Source organism: Daucus carota, chromosome 4, assembly GCF_001625215.2.
Source record: "Daucus carota subsp. sativus chromosome 4, DH1 v3.0, whole genome shotgun sequence".
NCBI lineage: Eukaryota > Viridiplantae > Streptophyta > Magnoliopsida > Apiales > Apiaceae > Daucus > Daucus carota.
The window spans coordinates 33318514-33344920 of record NC_030384.2 but is presented as its reverse complement, the minus strand read 5'-3'; the positions used below and the strand labels follow the sequence as shown (position 1 = coordinate 33344920).

Below are 26407 nucleotides of genomic sequence, written 5' to 3'. Positions count from 1 at the left end.
ATATAATTAAAAATAGAAAAAAACGTATTAATAAAATGTAAAATTTTTCATTTTGAAAATATAATTGTTAATTTAATCTATATACAAGAATTAATATTTATCTAAAATAAAAATTGATCGACTAAAAAAAGAAACAAGACTATTGTTGGAGTCGGGATGGAGGACAGATTCTTCCAGAAATTAAAAGAATTCTCAACGGAAAGATAAACTTATACTAGTATTTTGACGAACGCACAAATAAAAAATATAGATTTGACGAAAGAGAGAGAGGTGGACGATCGGCGTCTCCGACATCCCTTGTCTGTAAGTGCTCAAACCCTACCCAATCTCGTAATTAATGTTCATTAATAGTAAATTTCCTGTTGCTTTAGTTCAATGTTTCCACCGGCGATGTTAATCTTGTTTGTGTTTATAATTAATCAATAATTACTAAGTTTAGTGATAAGCATTTCTGAGCTAGGTTTAATTTGTAATTGCTTTCGCTTAGACCATATGTAGATATTTAATTCAGTTAGGGGTTTAATTTTCAGGTGGTTTTCTTGATCATTGCAGCTTGCGGTGTCTTCACTAGTATAATTATGAGTGGATCTTCTACTGGTTCCGGTTAGTTATCCGTTCCGCGAGTTACTTGTGTCATGATTTTTCTGTTTATGGCTATATAGTTAGGTTGATAGGAATTTGTTAAAAATAGTATATTATGATCTCAAGTTTGTTGATAATATTCCTAAGTTGTATATGATTGACCGAAACATTTAGGGGATTTATTCGTATCTCTGTCATTTTATTCTACTGTTGAATGTGGTTGTTACGTTTATAATGCATAATAGGTGCTAAAAATGCTAGAAGAGCATTTCAGTATGGGAAAACACATGTGGTTGGACCAAAAGGTAGACATCAGGCCACTATAGTCTGGCTACATGGCCTTGGCGATGAAGGTTCGAGGTAATGTATTTGTCACTACAGCTTCCTTATAAATTCTGTTCTTATGTTTCCTCATTTATGCTGCTTTTGGTTTTAGCTGGGCTGAGCTCTTGGACACACTTCCTCTTCCAAATGTAAGGATAGTGCATTTATTATATGCAATCACATTCAAATTTTGATTGCATTTTTCATGTTTATACACACAAACAATTTTTTTGTGCGCCATTTATTTGATAAACAGTCTGCGTTTGCTTGATGATTATTCTGCAGATTAAGTGGATCTGCCCAACTGCCCCTTCCCAACCAATTACCTTATTTGGTGGTTTTCCTTCAACCGCTTGTAAGTCACTCCTTTGTACTCATGGTTGTGAATTAGGCAGATTTTGGTTAAACTAAGTCATTTACTTTGTTGCCTTCTTAATAGGTAATTTCTTTCCAATTTCCAAATTTGGATTTTTTGTCAATAGGTGACTATCAGATGTAGTTACTAAACATGTAAAACCTTTTCCCAACAGCCAGCCATTTAGTTTAAGTTTGTTAGGATATACAGGCGCTTTCAATGATACCAAGGTAATGACAAGTGGGATGGGCGCTTGATCTTTTTTTAGTCAAGTTGAACTAATGTTGATATAGAAGTCTGCCACAATTTACCGAATTTAATATGTTAAAGAGATATTAGTGCTTGTAGTAGTTGACGTGACTATGAATGAAATGTTAAAGCGATCACTGCAGCTATATAACCTGAATATATTAACAGCATTTTTTTTTGCAAATTCACAGCACGACTTTTTAATGATTTTATGCAGGGGTTTATGCTGTTGCATGTGCAATGTTTTATTGTTTCTAACTCTGCCCTTGCTGTACATATTGTTCTTTTAGGGTGTGATGTGAGCGACCTCTCAGAAGATGCTAATGAAGATCTAGAAGGGTTGGATGCTACAGCAACATATGTTGCAAGTTTGTTGTCTGCAGAACCCCCTGGCAGTAAGATTTTTATTACAATTCAAAAAATGAGCTGTTAAATATATACTAGAAATGTATTGGTATGTGACACATAATTGCTTTGTATTCTGAAACAATCCGTTGTTGGAAGTTCTGATGACTAATTCAACCTGGAAAGAATTATATATTTTTTACTAGCCAGTTAGATTAGGGCATATTAACGTATGGATTTCATTGTTTGATAGCATCTTCATATATGGAATATTAGTAGTAACAATACTCTCTGATTATTTTTGTTTTAGATATTCGTCTTGACATTGTTAACACTTTTAACATTTTTTAGATCTTGTAATGCCCAATCCGGGTCACAAGAATCCGAATCAATGCATGTGCTACCACAAAAACAAGTTAAACACAACTACACGATTATAAATGCTTTCATAGTTACATCAAACCATACCTTACATAGATAAAACCGCAATTTCTTTGTTGCGTGGTAATTTATACAGATCTAAAAACATCAATTGCATAAACTAAGATAGCCTATTGGTGCATACCTATGTTACAAAGTCACTGGTGCACACTAATCTCCGATTACCAAAATTTATCTGATAAGTAGTACACACATAAATTACAAGCATACTAGCTATACATCATTAGTTAATCTGACCCGGTGTTAGAGGGTGAGGTCTACCATTGCCAGGGGTAGTTCTCTTACAAGCAGTGACGACGCGGAGTATGGGTGACCTATGGGGTTCTAATAGGGAGGATTCATGATTGAGGGTGATCTCGAAATCTCTGACAAATCTCTCCCTTCTTCAATTCGGGCACGGGCAGGGTTGCTATTGAATCTGTCATGAAGCATTAGGAACTCACGTCGTGGATCCTCACTCGTTTGGGCTTTAAAACCTTCAAGGTCACTCATATGTTGAGCTTATATTCCTTCGTTACCTTCAACATTACCACATTTTTTGCCTTTGTGATTTGAAGCTTGCGGTAGAGACCTCTAGTGACTTTTTGGCTGTTCGTACCATTCTCCTGAGATCCAGAGCATTAGCAGTGGTCCTGGAGCTCATTCCCCACCCCTCTCTGCTAAGAGTATACCAGTACGTATATATCATCAACAGCAGTCGAGTTAATCGAGTAGATCGGAATCGGTGGTATGAAAAGAATAAGTGTAGCCAGAATGTAGCTAGAGTTCTCTACGACAAGATTCAAATCCCGGAGGCACAAAAATGTTTTTAAAGGAGGCAAAACAAATTTATAGCTGAGCTTATGAGTGACATTGTAGGTTTTAATTCCCAAACGAGTGAGGATCTAGAAAGCAGGGATACTTCACTCACCCGCCGCACCGCGCACTCGATTCTTGGGGATTCTTCGATACTTGGGGATTCTTGGGGATTCTTTTCATATGATTAATTCTGTGATTAGTTGAATACTCTATCACTTAACTACCTTATAATGTGATAATTATGTTATTAAATAATTATATTGTATATTGTTAAGGATATTGAACTTATTTATTCAATTATTTGGTTTAAATATGTACATAACTCTTCAAATACATTTATAAAATATATTTTTAATACATTAATATTTGCCGAATCCCTCCGCACCCGAATCCCCATAATTTTAGATTTGCCGAATTCCCGTATCCCCGTACCGCGCACCCCCGTACCCGCACTCATGCTTCCTAGGTGAGGATCGACAACATGAGTTGTTAATGCTCCACGAGAGACTCAACGACACCCCTGACGGAATTCAAGAGGGGAGAGAGTTCTTGTGTGAGTTGGGTTAGGTATTTCTAAGATCACCTGCGGTCCCGAATTCCCCCCGAGAAAACCCATACTTCACGTCACTATTTGTAAGAGAACTACAACTACACCTGGCACTAGTAAGCCCCGCCCTCCACCACCGAGTCGGATTAAGTTGTAACATATGCTTAGTGTGCTTGTATATTATGTGCGTACTAGTAAGGTAAACTTAGGTAGCCTAATTTTGAGACAAGTATTAAGCGTGCACCAATGACTTTGTAAGTAATATAGGTATGCACAGTAGCCTATCTTAGTTTATGTGATTGATGTTTTTGAATTTGTATAAAGTATTATGTAACAAAGGAAGTGTGGTTTTTTTAGGCAAGATAAATTTTAATGCTACTATAAGTGCATTATATAACTTGTGTAGTTGTGTTCAATTTGTTTTTGTGGTAGCTTATTGCTTAGGGTTATGTTGGGACATTACAGATCTTGTTCTTTCATTTATGTTTTAACTAGCTTGCTTTTTTTTATTTTTTATTTTGTTAATGGTCTTATGCAGACATTAACTGGCTGCTCAATGTGTATTTCCTTTACGAGTTATTTAATTCAAATATATATTTACTCTACTTATGGAACTTTTTCCGCATTTTGCTCAAAGGGCTGATACATTGATCAATTTCAGTTCTACCACTACATCCAAGAATACTACTGTATATTCACTATTGTGAATTCATTGTCTGTCTTTCTGTGCAAGTATGGGCTTCCCAAAATCTTTTAAAATAGGAGTTGGAGTTGTAAAATGTTCTCCATGAAAGATCATGTGTATTCTATTTTCCTAAACCTGTTGTAATAGCGCCGATGACGTTGCTGTAGTGTCATAGAGAGCGGGATCTTAACTTGACTGGCTGTCGATTATATTAAATTCATACCTATAAGTCAGATTACTCTACATATACAAGGAGGATATTTATATGACTGCAGCTTCTCACTAATTCTCTATTCATTCTGCAGTCAAACTGGGCGTTGGAGGCTTCAGTATGGGTGCAGCATCTGCCCTTTACTCTGCAACTTGTTTTGTACATGGAAAATTTGGGAATGGGGACCCGTACCCTGCCAATATAAGTGTAGTTGTTGGACTTAGTGGCTGGCTGCCTTGTTCAAAGTGAGGATTCTTTCATCATTCCCTAATCCCTATTAAAATTTCAGGGGATGTAATATATTGAAAACTTCTATTTTTGGCCTTAACCATGGTGCATATTATCTAGTGTGTTGTCTATATTAATGTAGGAGCCTGAGTAACAAAGTAGAAGGGGATGAGGCTGCACAGCGTGCTACATCCTTGCCTATTTTGCTCTGTCATGGTAGAGGTATTACCAACATCTCTCAAGTGCTCAGTATCGGCTGCATTTATTTTTAAGAATGATCTGCACAAGGCATAGAGCCATTTGATCTCCCATTTCAAATGGGTTTTATATCAAACCAGCCACCTGTTATAATCAAATATGTCAAGTAGACCAGACCACCCATTCTAACGAGGTCTCATTTAAAACACTAAAATTAAGTTTTATATCGTGCTGCTAATTCCGGTTTAAATAATAGACGGAAAACGTCAAATTGGTTTATTACCAAATCACTTGCTACAGCCGTCGATATAGGTATTTTGAAAATACGTCTTGACGGCAATGGTTAGCGATGGCTCTGATATTAAAGTAGAGTGATGAGATCTATTATTCTCAGTATCCCACTCTCACTATGTTTTTACTGATAATCCTTGTTAAAATAGAGTGAATATTTTTAATGTTTTTCAATTATTTATCAAACTAGAGTTAACGACACGATATGTAATTTTGATTTTAGGGTTTTAAATGAGACCCGTTAAAATGAGTGATCTACTTGAGATATCTCGTTCCAATTGGTAGCTGATTTGATATATAACCCCACTTTATATAGTGATATTCTTGGGAGTTAGCTGCTTAGTAATATGTGTGTGTGTGTGTTTGTTTTATGTTTTAAATTTAGCTAAAGATGGTTATCTTTCCTACTCTGAACACAAGTAAATACAATCATATGGCTTTTCACCGCTGTATCACAATATCTTCCTGGCCAAAGGTCTAGAGGCAGTAAACACTAAACACACACCTGTTATACTTGTGAGTTTTCAAGTTTCTTCATTGTGCATAAATACAAGAACTGAATTCATGCCCTATTAGGAAAACCCTTTATCATATCTCTCCGACATGTAACTAATCATATGTGGTAAGTATTCAGTAATATTGTTAGACTTTCTAATTGCCGGTTAGGTAGAGTATAATTTACTAGTAGTATAATATACAATTATGGATAAATAATTAATACTATCATATATTGTATTATATTATACATATTACCGTGTAATTAATAGTTTTTTAATTGAAAGGTATATATTATTGATATTAAAGTATATATAAGATAAATAATCCGTACTATAGAAAGACCATAGCGACGATTAAATGTACCAACAGATCTTTAGTATATCCTTAGTTCAGACTTAATATAATATAGTATCAATGACTGGTGATTGTGTGATGCTTTTAACCGGATACTTGACCTATACGATAACTCTATATCACTCCCAAAGTATTGGTATTGGGTTTCTGTGCCTTAAGCTTTAAGGTAATTATTCTATGATAATTCATAGTGCATAGTTAAGCTATAAGTGTTGTGGTTGCATAATTGAGAAAAAACTTTGAAAAATAACAAAAGTACCACAAGTGCACGAGTTTACTACTGTACTTACGTACGGGGGCAAGTTTGGACCAAAGTCACCAAACCACATAGAAAGCGAATTAATTTTTCAATTTAAAATCAACAAAATAAAACCAACTAGCAGTTAAAATATATATCAATAATTAGATCTAAGGAACGGATTCCGTCGACCAAATTTGGAAATCATGGCGTGACATATATTATTCTCTACTAATAGTTAAAGACATAAGTATCAAAGAAGGGAAATACAATAGGTCCCAAAAAAATATCCCAAAAAGTGATGTGTTAAGTTGTTATTGGTTACCATAGTTGCATGGATCTTGGTTCGATCCGGAGCGTGGTACGAATACTGTTACGTGGAACGTCAGTTTGTGTGAATCGGGTACGTTGAGTCGTGAATCGGGTTCGCGGGTCGAAATGAGGATCCCAATTTTAATTATTTTTAAATAATATTTTATACATAAAGTTTGAAATAAGACCAAAAAAATTTGTGGAAAATTTGAAAATTTAAATTTGTATTAAATTTTAAATTTAAAAATTTAAATTTGTTTGAAATATTAAATTTGAAAATATAAATTTATGATGTGCGCGGTTGTATTTAAATATTAAAATATTAATTTTTTCTTTGAAATCGAAATATTATTTTTAATATTTAGTTATTATTATATTATTTATCTAATAACAAATATATTTATTATATCATAAATTTTATGATTGGTCATATTTTAAAAAATATAATATTCAATTTTAATAATTTATTATATATACTTTGATTGAAAAATTTTATAAGAAATAATCGAATTTCAAAAATTGAATCGGTCGATCATCTTGTGGGATTAATTGGTTAAATCGGGATTTTTAGAACTAACCGAACTAGAAGTGCCCAGTTTTTATTCTAATTTATTATAATAAAATATAACTTTGGTCATTACTCAAGCAAGGTAGGCACAGAACCCCGTACACACTACAGACAACAGACCACAGAGTACGGAAACAAAACTCAAAAGTCGTCGTCTTCTTCACTTCATCTTCTTGTCTTCTTCACTTCTTCTTCACTTTGTATAAAGATGCATATCTGCTGTCAGCCTGTCTTCTCGTCTATTTTTCCTCCTTTCTTTCGATTTTACCAATTCGTCGGAGTTGAAGTGGTTCTCCGGATTTGCCGAACTGGAGCGCGAACCGCAAGGAACTGGGTTGATGTCGACCCGCATTCGGGAACGTCCGATCTGGTACGCGGATCCATAGGGCGACCCACGAATCGTGCAACTATGTTGGTTACTCCCCCCTTATAAAATATAATGGGTGTATACACCATAGTTACAAGGAAACGGGTACGCTGCCACGTATCCCGTACAAGTTCGTTCGACCCAAAACACGGTTCGTTTCCGACCCAAGTCGCCATAATTCGCATCCGGTTCGTCAATTCCGGCGAACTCCGGCGACCAAGTCTTTTAAAAAGAAAAACATCAGATTTGATGTATGCACCATAGTTCTTGTTGAGAATAAATGGATCTATGATTCAGATGATACTGGCTTTTCGTCTGATGTGATTGTACGCGGAAAAGAAGAAGAAAAGGAGTGAAGAAGAAAAGCCACGCTGCGTGGATATTTGTGTGTATATGTTACGCACGCGGCCACCAACATAAAAGGATACTAAAATATACAGGTTTGGGCCTTAAATCATTAAGCCCAATAAAGTTTTAAACGAATTAACTTGCTGTTTCAAATACATGGAGTTTGATGAACTAGCCCATTTTTGGGCCCAATCACTTCATAAAGCACATAATAATTTAAAAACGATTTTATTTCAAAACAATTTTATTTAATATAATTTTAAAAATATATTAATTAATGTGTAAATTATTGATTAAACTGTATATTTATCATAAAAATATTTTAAACATATAATTATTTTTTTTCAAAATAACCCATCGTACCCGTACGTTCCATCGTACCCAAATGTTCCGTCGTACCGGATTCACTGAAACTAATGTTTCGCGTACCCGATTTCGTCCCCCGTTTCGAATCGAACCTCGACCTATGTAACTATGGTATACACATTCATTTCACTAATTAAAACGTGCCATGTGTCTTTTGGGAGTTATTTTGGTGCCCGTTATGATTTCAAATCAAATATAATTTTGTATGATTTCATAATATCTACTATAACTAGGCATTTTTCTTTTGTGTTGCACACACACGCACACATAAGTTTAAGATGCAATGAGCTAAACGCACATCTTATGGTTTATTGCCAACGCACAGCTTATGGTTTACTATCAACACACACCTTACTGTGTCGCATTTTATATGATATTCTGATCTGGTTATAAAATTCACCAATAATGTGTATGGACTTGGTGCAGGTGATGATGTTGTTCGTTTTAATTTTGGTGAGAAGTCCTCGCAGAAACTGAGTTCATGTGGCTTTCAAGATTGCACGTTCAAAGCCTACACTGCGTATGTAATCTATATATCATTGTCTATCAGGCAAACTTAACCAACCCGGAGTAAATTATTGTCAGCGATGACTTTCTCTACTTTTAGATATATTGAAAATGAAGTTTCCTTCTGTTTTTGGATTGCAGACTTGGCCACTATACACTGCCAGAAGAGTTAAATGATGTGGGTGCATGGTTATCTTCAAAATTAAGTCTTGAGGGGCCGCAGTCATAATTCAGCATGGACTTAAGGAGGACATCTAGTATTGAAATGATAAAATGGCAAGTAATGTATACAATTTGCTAAAGTGTGGTTCAACTTTGCCTTTGGTTGTGAACTCATTTGTAGTATTTTGGATGAGATCTGTTTGTTTGGTACCTTTTGGTGCATAAATGCATAGTACATAAGTTCGCTGCTGCTAGGTATTGTGTACGTATGAAGATATTAATGAATCACGGGAGGACTTGGGGATTATTTCGTAGAGTCCCTCCTTACCACTTAACCCAAACCCTCCCACCCAACTTGCTGGTGATGTAGACCTTTGAACTAGCCATCCTCATTTCATTTTATTACTGCAGTACTGGAATCCTTATAACTTAAAATTTTCGCCCTTGCTCATTCTTTGTCGTGTTAACTCGTGTGCATTTTCCCCTTTCGGTTCCATCAGGACCTTGTCATACAACTTTTAAGTGGTGATTCTCCACTTTCGTCACTATTTACTCTTGTTTTCTGAATGACGGAACGAAAAGAGTTGATATTTACCATCTGCGGCACCCTTTGTTTTTTGTTTTTCATGATCACTTATCCTTGAATTCCAATCATCGCTGTAATTACACTAGCAATATTTAATGCAGACTCGAGTGAAGTATTATCTATCCTACTGTCCAGTTAGTCATCTATTTTTAGTCTAAACTATTCATAATTTTTTCAAAGTTTTACGTTGAAGTATTATCTATCATACTGTCCAATAATCTCAAGGCAATAATTGAGAAAAAATCAGTATTTATGGGCCCCTATTAACTTATATCACAGAAAGAAGTTTAAATGGTGGCTCAACTGATTTTGGACATCTTTTGTTATACAACCAAAATGTTAATAATATTTATCAAAATTTATTTTGACACTGAGTTTATTAGAGAGTTTTATATGTTTAAATGTTCATCAATAACCTCGATTGGCTTGTCTTGTTTATTAGAAAATTACTATTTTTTGAAAAGAGTATGTGAATAAACAATAAAAGTTTGTCTAGTTAAGCCAAATAGCCAATAAACACTTCGTTTAGCTACACGAATGATCAACTTTTAAACCCAACTACGAACCACCTGCTCCCTTTTCCGGGATTTTTACATTATTTTTTGATATGCATTTTAAAACTTCTATAAATTAAGTCTCATCTCTCGAAAGCTCTCCTAACCCTAATTCTCTCTAGCCCCTCTCTTGTCGTAGCCGCCTGGGGCTTCCATCGGTTTTCACCGGTGGAAAGCCCCAAATCACTTGATTGCTTTGTTTTTCTTTCTAGTTTTTGAATAATACATCTTCTCGAAAAACTTAGATCTAAAACCATCGGAGATTTCGCTGTCTCTCTTCCAAGCGGGTGAGTTTCGGTCTGATTTCTCTTGTTTTTGTGGTTCTATTTCGGATCTATTCTCGGAAGAATTCTTAGATCTAAAACCATCGGAGATTTCGTTGTCTTTCTTCTTTGTTTAAAGCGGGTGGATTTTCAGTCCGATTTCTCTTGTTTCTGTGGTTCTGCTCAGATCTAAGGTTGTTTTCTCTCCCTGGTGAGAGTTTTGTTTTTCGCTTCTTAATTGTAAGCGGGGTCTTGATTTGATGATGAAAGTTTGTATGGAATCGCCATTTTGGTCGATAGCTCAAACGATAGCTCTGTTAGGGCATGATGAAGAGGGTACCAGTAATTCAACGAGGATGCATGAAGCGGGTACTTGTATTTGTATATACATTTTCTTCAAAATATCGTTTAACTGTCTCTTTATGAGAACATGCGATTGCAAATTACTGTTTGTTCGACTCGATCATTGGTGTAGATGCCGTATGGCTTTTTATTATTAAAATTAACACCTTTGTTTCAAAAAAAAAAAACTTCTATAAATTAATATTTTATAATATTTTAAAAATTCTTTTCTCTAAACAAAAGTATGACTGTTTAAAAAAAATTTCAACAAAATAAAATAAAAATAAAAATTATGAAATTATATTTTATAAAAATACTAAAATAGTGCAAATAATGAACGTAAAAGTAAACGATCCTGTCAAAGTATAGTTTCTGCTGCCTGCCATGTATCAAAATTTAAAATAAATATACGTCCCGGTGATGCAGTAAAAGACAAAAACTGAAAAAACAGCTAAAATAATGAACGAATGTAGGTCCAGCAGCTGCTACCCACCCAATTACCACTGGCTAGCAACAGCGGTTAGTAGCTACCCCCTCCAATGTTAAATAAAACCGTGAGCCCAGATTCAGATCACCCGGCCCATGCATAAGCGTTATGCATCTTTTTTGGGACACGCGTCGCAAAGTTTCTGCTACTTCATCCAATGCAGACCACGGTTTAAGAATTTCAGAGGCGGTTTCTGTTCCCAACAGATATATCATAGTACATCACATGTGCACTCCTATACTAATGTTTTTATAAAATTTTAATAAATACGTGTATTTTAGTGTAATCAGTTCATGGGATGTAACTGTTCCGTTTGAGTTAGCTTAATGGAAATGATTTCTTTTTTAAACTGAAAAAATGAAGCAGGAGTGAGAAGTAAATAAGTTAATAAAATGATTGGAAAGAAAGCAGAAACTGTGAGAGAAAAGATAACATTCTTTTTTTTTAAAGAAAAAAAAGATGGCATTCTTAACTTTTTAAATGTGCTTCTACTTATTTACATAAATCGGTCAAGCATAAGTCAGAAGTGCTTCTACGAAACAAACCAGCCCTGTACAGAATATCAGTAACTTTGTCAAACTAAATCTATCAACGAGCTGAGATTTCTGAAATCAAATGAAATCTACAGTTTTTTTATTCCTTGACACGTATTTTAAGATTTTTAAAAAATATAGTTCTACAATTTTATTTATGACTAAAATTTATATATTAAATTTTTATTCAGAATTTCTTCTTTAAAAATATTTTAGAAATCTGTATTTTATAAAAATCTTCCCCGATAATGAGACGAGGGGAGTAATATATAAACTTATAAATCTACCTGAAATGAGGAGCATGAATAAGGTGCAACAGAAGGCAAAAATCATCAGCAGACCAAAACAAGAGGAAATCTACAATAAACAAGTGCCTCAGACGTTAGTATTTTCTGAAACCATCAACTACATTTTGGCCACATCTCAAACTGTTTCACCTTTAAAACTGACCATCTGGACTATAAGTACCCCCCCTGCAACTTCATTACTCCTCAATACAAACCAACATCAATTCATTAGTTACTCAACTTATCTACATTTCCTTTCAATCTGCAATGGCTAAAGATATGGCTCAGTCGCCTCTCGAAAGAAACAACATGGTGTCCTTGGACCAGAGGCTAGCCATGGCCAAGCATTGTTCTCATCGTAACGTTTTCTCACATTTGCTTACCATTTTGTATAATTACAAATATGCGTTATTTTTCTGTACAGCATTGCTAAAAATGGCTACTCTTTGTGTGTGCAGAAGGCGTCGTTGCTGGTGCAAAAGCTGCTGTGGTTGCTACTATTGCAACCGCTATTCCTACTGTAAGGCAACGAAGAACATTTTAATCTTATATCCATTTTTTTCCAGCTACGGAAACTAAAATTTGACACCTGGTTTCATTTAAACACACGCAGGTTGCGACTGCCAGGATGCTGCCGTGGGGGAGAACCTACCTTAACCACACTGCTCAGGCTCTCATTATCTCCACAGGTTGATATAAATATACAGAGAAACTTTACCTTTCGTGATTTGGTCTTCATCGTCTGGTAATAATGTGATGTTGTCTATTTCTTGTTATTGCAGTGGCTGGTGCTGCGTATTTCATAGTTGCAGACAAGACCGTTCTGGCAACAGCGAGGCAAAACTCCTTCAAGCAGAGCCAGGGTTCTGACATTGAAGGATGAAATTAAGAAATTACATTGTTCGACAATGATGCTAAAAATTAGCAAGCTCGTGTAAATAGAAAAAAACAGCTTGTACTAGTGTAATCAAGCATCAATAAAACGAAGTTTGAATGTTTTACCGTATAGACCAAGCATGGGATGCAAATATCCTTTTTGTGTGTATCTGAACCAGATGTGCTGGATTTCTACTTTTCATATACAAACTAACTGCAATAAGAACACAAGCAACTGAACTAGTAACCGATTGTCAGTCGTAAATCTACAGAAACCAAACCACATTGCAAAAAAGTAATCAGTTGCGTTGGCTATGTTTCCCTTGAAATATAAATATTAATCTTGATTCACAACCCTGTTTTATCAACAAAGATAATACACATAAGCCTACACAACGATAACACCATCTGGCATCATTTCTGTAGTTGTAATAAGAGTCTCAGCTTCCCGAAACAACCCATCTCCGCCTGCTAGATAAATATTGGGTATCTGATATTCTTGTAATATTGGGATAATGTCATAATCTTGGACCAGCCAAGAACAATTAAACCATCACATATAAACCTTACAGCAGATAGAACACCAAGAGAAAATAAATAGTATAGGCGACAGGATAAGCTCTGATAATCACTAGAGGGACGTGGTGCCAATTAGCTATTTTTTGAACATTACTGATATGAAATAAAATACAATTAATGACTCGATACACCGATACAACCAAAACTACAGGAAGCCCAACTTAAGGACTCCAATAGTATATAGCAATCTAAACTTACATTCAAAAATTGTCCAAAGTATATAATTAGAGGAAGGAAAAGCCTGGTTCATACAGATTGACCCAGATGTTACAGTTATTTTAGTCACACATGTTCTCCAACATATCCCCAGTTCCTCAACGCTCTGAACATCCTTCGTGACAGGTAATAATATTATATTCCCTGTAGAAGGTCTGATCTGCATAATCTGTATCATTATACCTTTTAATTAGTTTTATATTCTATATTAATTTATTAAAACATTATTGTGAATTATATCTACGAACAGTTTGTACTATATGTTCCTTTTCTTATTGGTGCCATCTAAAGAAGAAGTTCTCGTTTTTCTAATGGTGCCATCTAAAGATGTAGTTTTCTAACGATGCCAGATACCAACTTATATTACATAAAACTAGGCTGAAAAAGCCTCAGGGCATGTAGCTGAGTTGGTTAGAGCGCTGATTATTGACCAAATTAGGCTGAAACAAAAGAACCAGTGCTGAGTCGCATTAAAGATGCTCCTTATGCTCCTTAATTTTCACCTCCCTTACTTATACAATATTGAAATACCAGAAAAGGACTAAATAATTCCTGATTTATTATTTGTAAAAACTATCAATTTAAAGAGAAATATTAAAGAACTATTTATATAGAAAAGCTGAGATGAAATGTTTATAAATCAGTGTCCAACAATGTTAATTTATGTTTACAGTTGTAGCATTAACAGGAAGAACACTAAAACAGGCATCGCAGAAAAGAGAATATTCAAAATCAAAAGAAGCGGCTATTTTTCGCATCACAGATAGGATGTGGATTCTCATCAGTATTATTGAGGAGAATTATCCCCCATTAAGAATAGTCACATGTCCAGAATAAAGAGCCTTGGAGAAATGCTTTGCCTAAGGTTTTCTTCAAATGGGAATAAAACTTCAAAAATATCAATATTGATGATTAGGATTCCTCATCAGAAAATCATAGATCAACACCAAAGCGCTTATGTGGAATATACTATGCTTGACACATCAGAAAATGCGGCCCCAGCCAGCAAACGGTCAATGGAAGTCCAAAACTGTTCCAGCTTTCAGTATATTCTGAGGAGAGTTGTTGTTTCCTAATGCAGACTTCATTATTAATGGTTTTCTTTGGTGCCCACCAAGCTAACCTATGTTAAATATTACTATGTTTGTCATAGGGCCTCTGGAAGTTTAAGGTCTGTTTACTGAGGTTCATCTTAGATTTTTCAGCAAATCAAATTCAAATAGAATTATTGTCACCTTAAGATATTGTACTGACTTAAACCTGGATGCATATAAATATCACTTCTCCACCTATACTAATCATAATTGTTTTAGCTCACTTAGGTTAGTAAACAATTATCAGCCAGAAGTATAATAATCAGCCCATTTAACAAATTGACTTATCTAAATATAAACTTAAGTGTGAGTTCCAGTCTAGTCGAATAGCAACCCTGGCCGCCAAACATAGCCCTATCTTTGAGCAAAATTCAGACTTTGTGGTCCAGTACTAACCTGAAGAAGGAATAAGCCATAGCCTATCGGCTATAGGATTTTTGTTCTGAAGTTTAAACAGAGTACTAAAGGTGGGACCACTTCTTTCTAATATCTTTGGAGCAAAGATATTCCATAAAATTTTGATTAAATACCTAATACATTATTAACACTAACTTGACTACTGACAACTAAAAAGGCGTCCTACATGGGTATGCAACATCTTACATTTAGAACATACTTTTGATGTGCTTTGGAAATATGCATTGCGATGTCGCTATGTGTATATAGTGTAGACTTTAGCCAAAAAGAGAAGGGATAAATTAAAACACACCCCATATCGTGCAGTATAATTTACAGGGTTCTACATTTTTGCTAGGAAGTATGCTAGTGCCATGAATTCCCAGCTGACAGTGTGAACAGTGAGAACTACATATGCAGTAATTTTAGAGGGAGCTTTTAAAAATTAGAATTGGCACACATATCTACATAAATAAATTAAGTGATTTATCCACCGAATCAAAGTTCTTCATAACAGCAAAAAAAAAAAGAGAAACTTAAAACATAAAATTACACAGCCTATCTGAAAGAAAGAAGAAGAAACAATATATACCTTGAAAGTTGCAGAATGCATTTGTTGATGACCATTCTAAGCGAAATTTTTCCAGGGATTAATATCATAGCCACCAGCATCTGCATAAAGCTTAGGCTGCCAGAGTTATAATAAATCAAAGTAGAGATGCATGCACCATGTTACATATTAGGCGCAAGTATAATGTGTGATTGGCATAAGCCTTGTGCTTTTTTGATAATATACTATTATTATAGTGTAATTCTTGTGATTTTAAGCATGTCTATGCAAGTTGTAAGGAAAATAAACATGCCTAATTTGATATTAGATGGAGAATAATGACATGGCAAACTCTGAAGATGTGGAACAACTTATACTCCTTTGCAAAAGTCTCCTGAAATTGTCAGATAAATCCTTTAAAGCTCGTAGAACTTGAAATTGCATGTGAATAAAAGAGACTCTTAAAAGGAACCATGTAAACTCAACAGATTATATATTGTTTTAAACACAGGCTGGTAAAGATGAAGATAACATATCTTTTTTTTTTAAGTGGCCAGGTCATTTCCTCATATAGTTTGCAATTGAATGATACGAAAGACTAAAATACCAATTTACTACATTAAGGGATAACTAGCATATAAGTCATACAAATGTTACAATACCTTCGGTCTAGAAAAGAATTTTACTGTGCATATGTCTACCCATCAGGCAAAAAGTAAATAAGATATGAAATACTAAAGGGAGCCACTAATTATGAATCTTGAAATGATTTTTTGATTACTGCAGAAATAATGAACCGATAAGAAAAATAGAATTTGACAATGGATGTGCATCACGAAGAACTGATTCCTTGCGAGAACCTTTATTAGTAACCTAGCCTTCCAACTTGAACCATGTCAACTAAAACAATAAAAAACAAGTAATCAGAAAGTCTGTATGCAGGTTACTCTGAATCCATGTAAGCATCCATGTCACCCTGACATAAGTGGGGCCATCCATGTGAGGAAGAATGGAGGTAATATATCCCTGTTTCCAAACACTCAAATAACACTTGCCCCTCATAACACCTCCACAAATGGATATAGTAAAAAGGAGAATAATACTTCACTTCCTTTCAAATAATGCCTGAGGAATCATGTAAAGAGGGGGCATTATCAGAAAAAACTAGATATGTGTTTCTGTGCATGCAACTTAATTATTTTGCACATTTACAAACCCTTAATTTCACAGCCTACCTCTGTAAGACAAGGCTGCATAGAAGTGAAGGTTTATCTAAAACATTCAGAAATTTTAAATTTTTAATGTTAGAATCCAATACTAAGGAGTCAATTCACAACTCACATGACATGAATGGGTCCACTTTTATCCCCATGCTTAAGGTCTCAGCGAGTATATAAACCATTCCAAGCGTCCATTAAAATCATCAATTCCATAGCATATCTGTTCAGCTTGTTCCAGTCATACTATCAACTACTTCTGAACCATTTTTCAAGTTCTTGAGGTGAGTCCTTTTCATTTAAGCTTGTTTTCTTTGTATAGATGATTCTTCTATGCTTAATGTAGCTTCCACATCAACTTTTCTACTCTTATTATCATAGTAAGAAGTAAGAAGGTGTTCCAAAGTCTGTTGAATGAATCTCCTTGAATGAATGATGCATGATGAAGGTTTCTATCCTAGCATCTGTCAGCCATTGAACCAAAATCTTTCATGAAATAATCAATATGGATTTATACACAATATATGTTTAACACAGAATAATCAGCTCTGTCTTAACTTTAAGCATATAAATTGCGATATGCATTTCTCATTAATAAAGTTCATGTTTATCAGCTTATATATCTGTAAATATAAACTAACTTAAATTGTATAATTTTTATTTCAGTATATAAAGAAAAAGAAATGAGCAGCGGAGATTGGTTGTGTGGCTCGTGCCAGCATTTGAATTTCAAGAAACGAGATTCATGCCATCGTTGTAGATTCCCTAAATTTGGCAGTGAGGCTGATATGGCATCCTATGGGATCAACAGGGAAGAAGTCTTGGCTGGGGACTGGTACTGCAATGTCATGAACTGTGGAGCACATAATTATGCTAGCAGAACAAATTGCTTTAGATGTGCTGCCTCAAAAGAAGATTTTTACGGGTATGGTGCTGGCGTAATGGCATCAGGAGGGTATGCATGTGAAAATACCGTTCCTCCTGGTTGGAAATGTGGTGACTGGATTTGCAACAGGTGGGATCATTGTTTTCTAAATCAATCTGCATAGCTTAATAATGCAGAACATATAGTTATTTCTCTCTAGATTTTGCAGAAAATGCATAAAATTATGTCATGCAGACTTCAAATGATTACAACAATAACACACAGTTATTATAGTTGCAACTTTTTATGATATCCTGAAAATATGTAATCATCCTACATGAGTTTAACATCTAATATCAACAATTTGGTGCTTGGATCAGATATGGATGTGGCGTACACAATTATGCCAGTAGGATGGAATGTTATAAATGCAAAACACCAAAGGAATATGGTTAGCATCCAACATTACTCATCCTCTATCTATTTACAATCTGAATTACATATTCATCTTCTTAAACATTCATAACCTTTTCTTTCAGGTGGTGCAGTGTGAAGAAAATGAACTACGAAAGATATCTACTATAAGCAGCGACTTCTGACCCCCCCCCCCCCCCCCCCCCCCCCCCTCTCCCCAAACAAAAAAAATAAAAAACTTATCTTTTTTCCCCATGTCCCTTGCCAGTTAATTTAAAAGTTCATAGTCGGTTTTCAGTTTCAGTTCCACTATCATGTCCATGTCTCCCCTAAAAAGGGTTTCCTAGTGTATTGTATGGTGCAATCTTATTCTACATGAAGCTAATGAAATGCCTCAACTTTTTGCACATTTATAACAGCATTCCTTTTCTTTACACACAACATACAAAGAGTGTGTAAGAAAAATTATGATTCAGTTCTACTTGTGTGGTGTGGTCCAATTTTTTCTAGTGCTTTCTGATTTATATGACTGTCATCAAAGCTTTCAAAAGACTACATAGCAATTCAATAACAAAGCTGTGGACCACCATTATAGCATATCTCAAAAAACTTATTACAGGATAACTAGAAAAAATAAAAAAGATACAAGTTTCCAGTTTAGCCTTGTCTTGGAGCAATAATTTTAATTCCTTTTAGCATCATGTCTATCAAAATTCCCAACAATAGCAAAGATAAGAACCAGATCCGCTGCTTTATGAGCACACGAGCCAACACCGGGTTAAAATGAATCGATTCTTACAACTTATAAGTAAAAAGATCACCCTTAAGGAACACCATTGGACTATTGCCCAGAAGACCTCTGATTTTGACTTTTAAGAAAAGGATGTAAATATTAACTCAATCTAAGACGTTTAGTTGACGTATTTACGTTACCTTCATTGGCTTTATGGCCATGATGTGAATCTAAAAAGTTTGCTAATTATTAGTCTAAAGTGCTATGAAAGAAACATGATGTCTTCTCTAAACTACGCCACATAACTTTTAAGAGATTCTTGTTTCCTGTTTTCATAATATGCTATTTTATGTTAGGAAAGTATACAAGTTCAACTTAAACTACATGTCTCCATTACCCCATAGCATATTGCCGGTGTACAGCTGGCTGCTTCTTTAACAGCAATTTTAGTATACAAATATTCATTCCGATGTATTAGTCAAAAATTAGCCGTTACTATAGTATATTGATATGCTTGGACACTTGCTTCTATCACTGTCTTTCAGTTCATGAACACAATCCCCTACTAAACCAAGCTAGATCAATTGCATGTCATCATCTTATTACTTGTATTTATAGAAATCCGCATATGTCCAGCATTAATGTTGCATGACACTTGACACATTATTAAATAATCGCGGAAAAGAGTTACAGCTTCAGAAGATAAATCAAAAATTCACAATCGCAACTCCCTAGACACCAGAGGAAACATCTATATATCTAGACTTCCAGCTTCATTTAGTTGCATAAATTTTTTCTAATAGCCTCAATTCTTGTCTAAAGCTATATATAAAGTCCAAAACTATACTGCTAGGAAGGCCAGAGGCCCAGAAGTGGTCTGTATTATTGCAAGACTAACACTATTTTCTTGTTCTTATGATCACAAAAAACTAGACATGTGTATGGTAAAATTAAACATCAAGCAACAACAGATGAACAGTTAGCTAAGGAGAAGCAAAAACTTACAATATATAAAATAATGCATATACCACGATTTGGGTACCTGGTTACGGGGGTAATGGAACTTGGTGGCGACCGCTGAAATCCCTTATTCAAGTTTTTTCTGGAATCACTTGGTACGAGTTTACTCGGAAACATATGTTTATTATCGCGGGGGAGGGCACCTGAGATGTCAATCAATTTTATTTTTTATAGTTTTATATTTGTTTAGGTAATTAGATGGATTATTTAATATAAAATTAAATTAATAATATAGAAAAATGTTGTGATAATTTTTTATTAATATTTTAAATTATATAAAATTAATAGCTCAAACATTTTGTTGGTCAAACAAATTTATTAAAGCACAGACCAAAAAAAATTTGGGATGGAAAGAACATGAATTATTAAAATTTATCATAATTCAAATATTAAAAGATTAGAATTAAAAATAATCTTTTATATACGTAATGTAATATGTAATATTAGATATAAGAACTATGATATTCAAGATTATTGTATTATAAAATTTAAATATTAAAAAATTTAGCTGGTCAGATACTTAACATGTTTAAACTAATTTTTATTATTATAACCGAAATTATATTTAAATATCATCGTCTATTTCTTAATATTTCTCCATCCAACTTTGAACGGCTTTTTTTGACTAACACATTTGAAAAAATAAATCGTTGACCTAATTTAAATTACATAAATAAAATTGACAGATGTTAAATAAATGTACTTCATTAATATGTGATTGTAATATTATTTATAAGTGGAAGGTTAATTTTTTTTGGAACATTAAAGAAAAATAGTTAAAATAAAGCGGGACATAGTAAATAAGTCTTTTGACCAGCTTATAGAAAAAGAGTAAAAATCAAATGACGTTAAAAATGACAACCATTTTGTGTAAATTACAAATTATATTAAATAATTATTTTTGCAATATGAAAATATGAAAATTGAAACACAAAAGATAGCAACAACAGTCAATTATCATAAAATCTAAAATAAATCAAGATTTTCATTACGTTTTGAGCACATGCAAAAAAGATTAGAAATTTATGCATAAGCATTAAATAATCATATATAAATATATAATAGTATATTATAGGTCTCGAATGGGCAAACGAATATAATTAGAATGAAAAATAGAAATCCCATAGATATGAAAAACGGTTCCTAACATTCAATTTTTCAAAAAATTGTCTATATTTCTATCTATATCAGAAAAACTTCCTGAATTTTGGATGTATTTAATGCGAGAACCAGATGAAAACCACCAGGATGCTCCAATCAACTTGCATTAGTCCCTAGCAAATATTACTACATTTATAATCACAATTTAGCGCTAATGATTCTAATTTTTTTCATAAGAAATAAATATGTGCAACTTTTAGAACATGTTCAATATTGCATGATTCTAATTTTCTTTATATAAAATGATTTTAATATTAAGTACGTGCAGTTGTTAGAGCATGTTCAATATTCATACTATAAAACATTACTATAATTTAATATTATAAAACAGTACATATAATCGTTGGATTATATAATTTAATTTCATTGTATTTAATCGGATGATTTATATACATACAAGATATCTTATCATCAATATCAATCAATCAATATTCAATATATTCTAAATTCTTGCTAACATAACTGCCCACTATTCATGTCTAATATTGTCTTTTTTCACTTATTTGGGTTGACCCATTTAGCATGGATATTACCCGACAGGTACATCAGTTTTTCCATGATCCATGATAATACGGGCGCTCGCTCCATCAGTTTTTTCTTAAAATTCTTGGTTGGTTATGTCTGCCCATGATTTCAGGAGCCGTTTCCTCCACCGCTTTACAGTTATGGAGTTGCCTGTGAGTCTCAAGCAGATAATTATGCTCTTTATTTTCTCAATTCGATACGAAACTCAGCAGAGATACCATGGATGGTGGTAAGTACTCAATCTTCGCCATGTGTGCTTCATCGTGTGTAATATCTTTTGTTTTGCATTTATTTTTCCATCGTCTTGCCTAGGATATTGTTATCAGTCAGCAGATAATTGCAACTTTGCTCATAATCTATTCCTTATTCCACGCCTATAACGTCGACGGGTCTTGCTTGGCTTTCGAACTGGTTAGTCTTCTCAGTCGGATTTTGCTGCGGTATTATTGATCAAGGTGGGTTTCTTTGCCTGCAAATTTCTCTATTTACCGACTTTTCTTTAGCTTTGAGTTTGATTGGGATTATAGAGATTAGTTGTATTTAAATGTTTGTATTAGCAGCAAAGAAACAGATAAATTAATTTTGTGTATTGGAGAAAGGCCATGGCCACAACTAGATGCGTTTTTTGTCTTTCCCGATTTACACAATTTCTTTGCTTTGGCAGGGATGTCTTGAACTTTTGTCAAGAAGTGGTATTAGCATTAAGGGAATGAAGGCAGTAGTGGTCGGTCAAAGTAACATTGTTGGATTACCAGTTTCACTTCTACTTATTATTCCCTATTGCTTCTCATCTTTTTTTTTTTGTGGTGACGTTTTTCTGATAATTTCAAATATCTGATTTTAACCTTTACGGGATTCTGGTCGTGCTTTTGTTGGTTTTTGCTCTTTAAATTTGATATGCAGGATTTTAGTGATGGTAATACTTCTCACTTGGCACCCTATATTTGGCTTAAATTTATAATACAGTAAAGTATGGTTATCAATAGAGTGTCTATTAAGTCTTTAAATATATCTATGTATTAGGTGAGCCAAGTACAAATCTGGCAATGCTTTTGATGCATTTTGGCGTAATAGAATGGTTAATAGGATCTATAATAACGTATCAACAACCCATGATGATTGTGTTTTTTTATTACTGTCTTCTGATCTTTTATTTATTACTGCTTTCACTCAGTTTTGTTCTATTTGATCTTCCACACAAACAGGCTATGGACAACAATTTCTCACTGGTTCTAGCAATATTCAGGGTTGAAGTTAGCTATACTGTCAAGCACCAAACTGAAGATTTTTAATAGTGCGTACGGGTTAATATTGTCAAGTCCAAACATTTTTATAGCTGTACATATTTAAATTTATGTGATCTAACAGTTTTGGCTTCTTGAAATATACTACCAGATTCTGTCCAGATTAGTACACTGCCTTCATCAAGGGTTTACATGAACTTGGACACTGATATTGTAGCTGCAATGTGGCAAAGGTTAACATATCAGAAAACTGGCTTTTGTTTATTATGTCGTTGTAATGTCGAATAGATTCATATGATGTTTATACTTTATCCTGCTTTATGTGTAATTATCTACGAATTATTCAGGCTATATTCTGATGGCTATGTTGCTCCTGAAAGGAGTCTGTCAACACACACATACTCTTCCACTATGGCTACGCCTATTAAAACTCTTTCACTCAAAGAACTCAGCGAGAAGACAAGTACTGAAATGCTTGACGTGAGTCCTTTTGGTTCTGATAGCAACTTTCTTTTTTATTCTTTTACTACTAACTTATATATATCCATATTTACACCAATATTTTGAGACATGCATTTTTCCTCTGCAAAGTGAAAGTGAAGGTTGTGGAGGAGACAAGTGCATGGTGGTTTTTTAGTTGCATTGGCTGCGGAGAAGAAGCTTATACTGTAGAAGGAAAATTCAAGTGTACTGCGAAATGCCAAGCAAGTTATCCAGTTTCGGAAAAAAGGTATACTATATATTCTCTGCATGTCATACAAGTTCTGATATATTGTATAAACATTCATGATCTCTTTGTCTAGGCATTTGTGTTGTGAATTAGTTTTGACATTCTATAAGATTCCTGTGATTGCTTTTGTCACTATTTTTAGTTGACGGGAACAGTACTGAGACTCTGAGAGCATGTCTGTTGTTTTTTTGAAAGTGCTTTTGCTTCCTCGAACCATTTTTTGTGTAATTCTCATTTTTCCCTATTTTGTTCATCTTTTTCTTTTGTCCATGCCCTGATGTTGTATCTTATGATTAGCTGCTAATGATTCTAATATTCTGGCCTTTGTCTATTCTATTTTAATATATCAGTCATGTTCCAGAAAAGTTGAAAGTTATTTCTATCTATGCCTATTTTATGAATAATTAGAAAAGTCATTAACCTGATTACCTATTTTATTCTATTTTAATATATGTTGCTAATGATTCTAATATATGTATTGCATATTGCAAAGAGTGCAGCTATTAATCAAGGTTAATGACTTTTAAAATCATATTAATATATTAGAAACCTACTTTGATCTCAGCATGCTCTCTATATAGAAAGGTAACTTAAAAAATGATTCGAGTTTTTCTTTAAGCAAGAAATGAGCTCTTAAGGTTGGCAGGGTAAATATGTTTAAGGCTGGAATCAAGTGCTTTTATGAAGTTTTATTCCTATTTCTTTGTAGTTTATGTTGTTACATGTTGTCATTGTTGTTACATTAAATGTATGCCAATTTGATTGATTGGTATTTGTAATTTTGTAAAATATGAGCAGAAATTAAGTTTGATTGCAGTTTAACTTGACTGAGGTGTCTGAACTTTTTATGATTTCAGCTTTTAGTTTGTTTGAGCATGTCGATAAGGTGATGTGTTTATGGGAATATTTATAAGGATGAGATTCGAAAGTTGTTTCCTGCCGAAGTCTCGCCTGAAATGCAGAAGCTATTGACACTTCTTTTGCAAAAATTCCACAGTGAGTGGCGGGAAGATATTCAGTAAAAATGGGTAAGTTATTGTCTTCTGAAAATATTTCTATCAAGAAACAAGTACTTGATGCACTAAGTTTAAATATTCTCTCATCTTGATTCATTTACAGGGTACTTTGCCCAGATTTAAAACCAGGACATGGGACATGGCGAGTCAGGAAGATGAACGAATGAAGCCTCTTGCAGTTATCAACTTGGAGGTTAAGGTAGATTGTCAAAAACTCTGGCAACTAAGTTTAGTTCTTAACAGAATGAGCAAAAAGTATTTTGTCTATTTGCCTCTTGGGTCTAATGTGTTTTAGTTGAGATAGTTAAGTAGTAAGATAATTTTGTATTAACATACATAATAGAAATCACAATACATTATCCTATCATACAAAACATTATCCTAAATACATTGCCTTCATAACCTATCTTTTATTATTTGATATAGGATGAGAAGATCTTTCAACATATAAGTATACACATTATCAAACTCAAACTGATCCACGCATCTTGGAGACTTTGGCATCAGCAAGAAGAAAAGGTGAGCATCAGCAAGAAGAAGAAAAGAAGAAGATGGAGAAGATGATGGTGAAAAGCAGGAGCTGGGATAGTGAATGGAGAAAGAGCACATTCCTTGTGGATGCAAAAGTCTCAGGTGGTGCATACATAGTCTTCGGCTTTTTCATAACAAGCATCACAAGTAAAAGAGAATTTCCTGGGCATCAATGTGAGTGGGTGCTCAGGGTGACCTTGATGATGAAGCACTTTTTCTTGAAAATCACAAATCAGACACACATCAAATTGACAATCATCGCATGCGTAAGAGAACTTGACACGCTGACCACAAGCATCACAAAAGTACTTATCAGGTCGTTTGAGCAGAACAAGAGGGTGTTGGTTGTGTTTTGTGTTTTTCTTTTCAACGGAGTTCTTAATGGCTTTGCGATGGTCCGCATAAGTTTTTCTTTGATGTTTTTTGTTGGTTTGTTTGGACTGTTTCCACTCATGAATAAAACTATATCTTCTGATTTTCTGAACTTCTGAACTGAAGCAGCATTTGGATTCTGCATTTCAATGTCTGTAATGATATTACTTCATGTTTCACCGTTTTTAATTTGTTTTACAAGTCATCTCATGTTAAAGGTTGTAAAATATATCTATTTGACAGCTATAATTAAAAAATTAGAATTAATCTACAACTATAATTAATCGCGGCGGAGCACTGGCATATCAACCGGTGTTATTTAATGTATGACAATAAAAAAATTCATGTTAATATAAAGTGTTTAAAATTAGATCCTTTCCAAAAAAAATATAATGTTCAGAATTAGATTATCACATTTTATATATTCTTTTCTCAATTTGGATTTTTAATGAAAAAATATTTAAAATTATATATGAAAAATCAATTTTTCTTATATATATAATAATTGATTTATTCATTTTATAAATTTCTTATGCATAATAAGACTTATTGAGACTTGGAGCATGTTTGGCAAATATGGCAGAGTCTATATCTAAAATAGTGATTTATAATTTTTCTATTAAAAATAATTTATGAAATGTTAAATATATAATAATATATATAAATTTGATAGCTTATTCGTGTTGATGAGAATTTTTATTATATAAACTAATAAGAATGAAATGAATTTTCTAGGGTTACTACATGAACAAAGAAATTTTAACTTAATATCGAGTTAAGACAAAAAAAAACCTATATAAGAAAAATAAGTAACTATTTCTGAAAAAAATACATATTTAAAT

General features: G+C 33.8%; 3 protein-coding genes and 2 long non-coding RNA genes across 13 annotated transcripts; 4 read left to right on the top strand and 1 right to left on the bottom strand.

Annotated features, from left to right (window-relative positions):
* Nucleotides 1-154: 154 nt before the first annotated feature.
* Nucleotides 155-9228, top strand: LOC108215611 (uncharacterized). Of its 3 annotated transcripts, none has more exons than XM_017388124.2 (10): nucleotides 155-303; nucleotides 531-603; nucleotides 828-942; nucleotides 1019-1055; nucleotides 1192-1261; nucleotides 1801-1905; nucleotides 4632-4782; nucleotides 4908-4987; nucleotides 8732-8825; nucleotides 8954-9228. In XM_017388124.2, exons 2-10 carry the CDS (start codon nucleotides 579-581, stop codon nucleotides 9039-9041), a joined length of 765 nt encoding a protein of 254 aa, XP_017243613.1. In that variant the 5' UTR covers nucleotides 155-303; nucleotides 531-578; the 3' UTR covers nucleotides 9042-9228. The 3 variants fall into 3 exon arrangements, with proteins under 3 accessions (XP_017243613.1, XP_063948429.1, XP_017243614.1); XM_064092359.1 differs by having other exon boundaries at nucleotides 164-303; nucleotides 8732-8829; XM_017388125.2 differs by having other exon boundaries at nucleotides 179-303; nucleotides 553-603.
* A 2843-nt stretch (nucleotides 9229-12071) lies between these two features.
* Nucleotides 12072-20088, bottom strand: LOC135151923 (uncharacterized). Of its 2 annotated transcripts, none has more exons than XR_010290887.1 (5): nucleotides 20009-20088; nucleotides 17079-17995; nucleotides 16051-16862; nucleotides 15780-15859; nucleotides 12072-13116 (listed from the first exon to the last, which is right to left on the bottom strand). It is a non-coding gene; the product is annotated as an uncharacterized LOC135151923 (long non-coding RNA). The 2 variants fall into 2 exon arrangements; XR_010290888.1 differs by lacking the exon at nucleotides 20009-20088 and adding an exon at nucleotides 19364-19562 and having other exon boundaries at nucleotides 17079-17418.
* On the top strand, nucleotides 12223-13032 carry LOC108217837 (early nodulin-93). The gene is made up of 4 exons (XM_017390727.2): nucleotides 12223-12384; nucleotides 12485-12546; nucleotides 12640-12715; nucleotides 12809-13032. The coding sequence occupies exons 1-4, from the start codon at nucleotides 12294-12296 to the stop codon at nucleotides 12907-12909; spliced, it is 330 nt and encodes a 109-aa protein (XP_017246216.1). The 5' UTR covers nucleotides 12223-12293; the 3' UTR covers nucleotides 12910-13032.
* Nucleotides 17147-18659, top strand: LOC108218226 (uncharacterized). Of its 2 annotated transcripts, XM_017391136.2 has the most exons (4): nucleotides 17147-17238; nucleotides 17621-17969; nucleotides 18200-18270; nucleotides 18359-18659. In XM_017391136.2, the coding sequence occupies exons 2-4, from the start codon at nucleotides 17638-17640 to the stop codon at nucleotides 18370-18372; spliced, it is 417 nt and encodes a 138-aa protein (XP_017246625.1). In that variant the 5' UTR covers nucleotides 17147-17238; nucleotides 17621-17637; the 3' UTR covers nucleotides 18373-18659. The 2 variants fall into 2 exon arrangements, with proteins under 2 accessions (XP_017246625.1, XP_017246626.1); XM_017391137.2 differs by lacking the exon at nucleotides 18359-18659 and having other exon boundaries at nucleotides 18200-18275.
* A 1613-nt stretch (nucleotides 20089-21701) lies between the features above and the next one.
* LOC108215775 (uncharacterized) lies at nucleotides 21702-25754 on the top strand. Of its 5 annotated transcripts, none has more exons than XR_010291497.1 (10): nucleotides 21702-21901; nucleotides 21985-22127; nucleotides 22337-22588; nucleotides 22878-22966; nucleotides 23068-23149; nucleotides 23264-23396; nucleotides 23508-23646; nucleotides 24504-24674; nucleotides 24766-24861; nucleotides 25089-25754. It is a non-coding gene; the product is annotated as an uncharacterized LOC108215775 (long non-coding RNA). The 5 variants fall into 5 exon arrangements; XR_010291499.1 differs by having other exon boundaries at nucleotides 21703-21901; nucleotides 22337-22396; XR_010291498.1 differs by having other exon boundaries at nucleotides 21703-21901; nucleotides 22337-22406.
* Nucleotides 25755-26407: the final 653 nt, after the last annotated feature.

What these genes read in the sequence shown, in the direction of transcription:
- LOC108215611 (XM_017388124.2), top strand. Translation starts at nt 579, where the DNA reads ATGAGTGGATCTTCTACTGGTTCCG. An exon ending in ACACACTTCCTCTTCCAAAT is followed by an intron (nt 1,056 to 1,191) that starts GTAAGGATAGTG and finishes ATTATTCTGCAG; the next exon opens with ATTAAGTGGATCTGCCCAAC. An exon ending in TGGTTTTCCTTCAACCGCTT is followed by an intron (nt 1,262 to 1,800) that starts GTAAGTCACTCC and finishes TTGTTCTTTTAG; the next exon opens with GGTGTGATGTGAGCGACCTC.
- LOC108217837 (XM_017390727.2), top strand. Translation starts at nt 12,294, where the DNA reads ATGGCTAAAGATATGGCTCAGTCGCCTCTCGAAAGAAACAACATGGTG. An exon ending in GGCCAAGCATTGTTCTCATC is followed by an intron (nt 12,385 to 12,484) that starts GTAACGTTTTCT and finishes TTGTGTGTGCAG; the next exon opens with AAGGCGTCGTTGCTGGTGCA. An exon ending in GGCTCTCATTATCTCCACAG is followed by an intron (nt 12,716 to 12,808) that starts GTTGATATAAAT and finishes TTGTTATTGCAG; the next exon opens with TGGCTGGTGCTGCGTATTTC.
- LOC108218226 (XM_017391136.2), top strand. Translation starts at nt 17,638, where the DNA reads ATGAGCAGCGGAGATTGGTTGTGTGGCTCGTGCCAGCATTTGAATTTC. An exon ending in GGTGACTGGATTTGCAACAG is followed by an intron (nt 17,970 to 18,199) that starts GTGGGATCATTG and finishes TGCTTGGATCAG; the next exon opens with ATATGGATGTGGCGTACACA.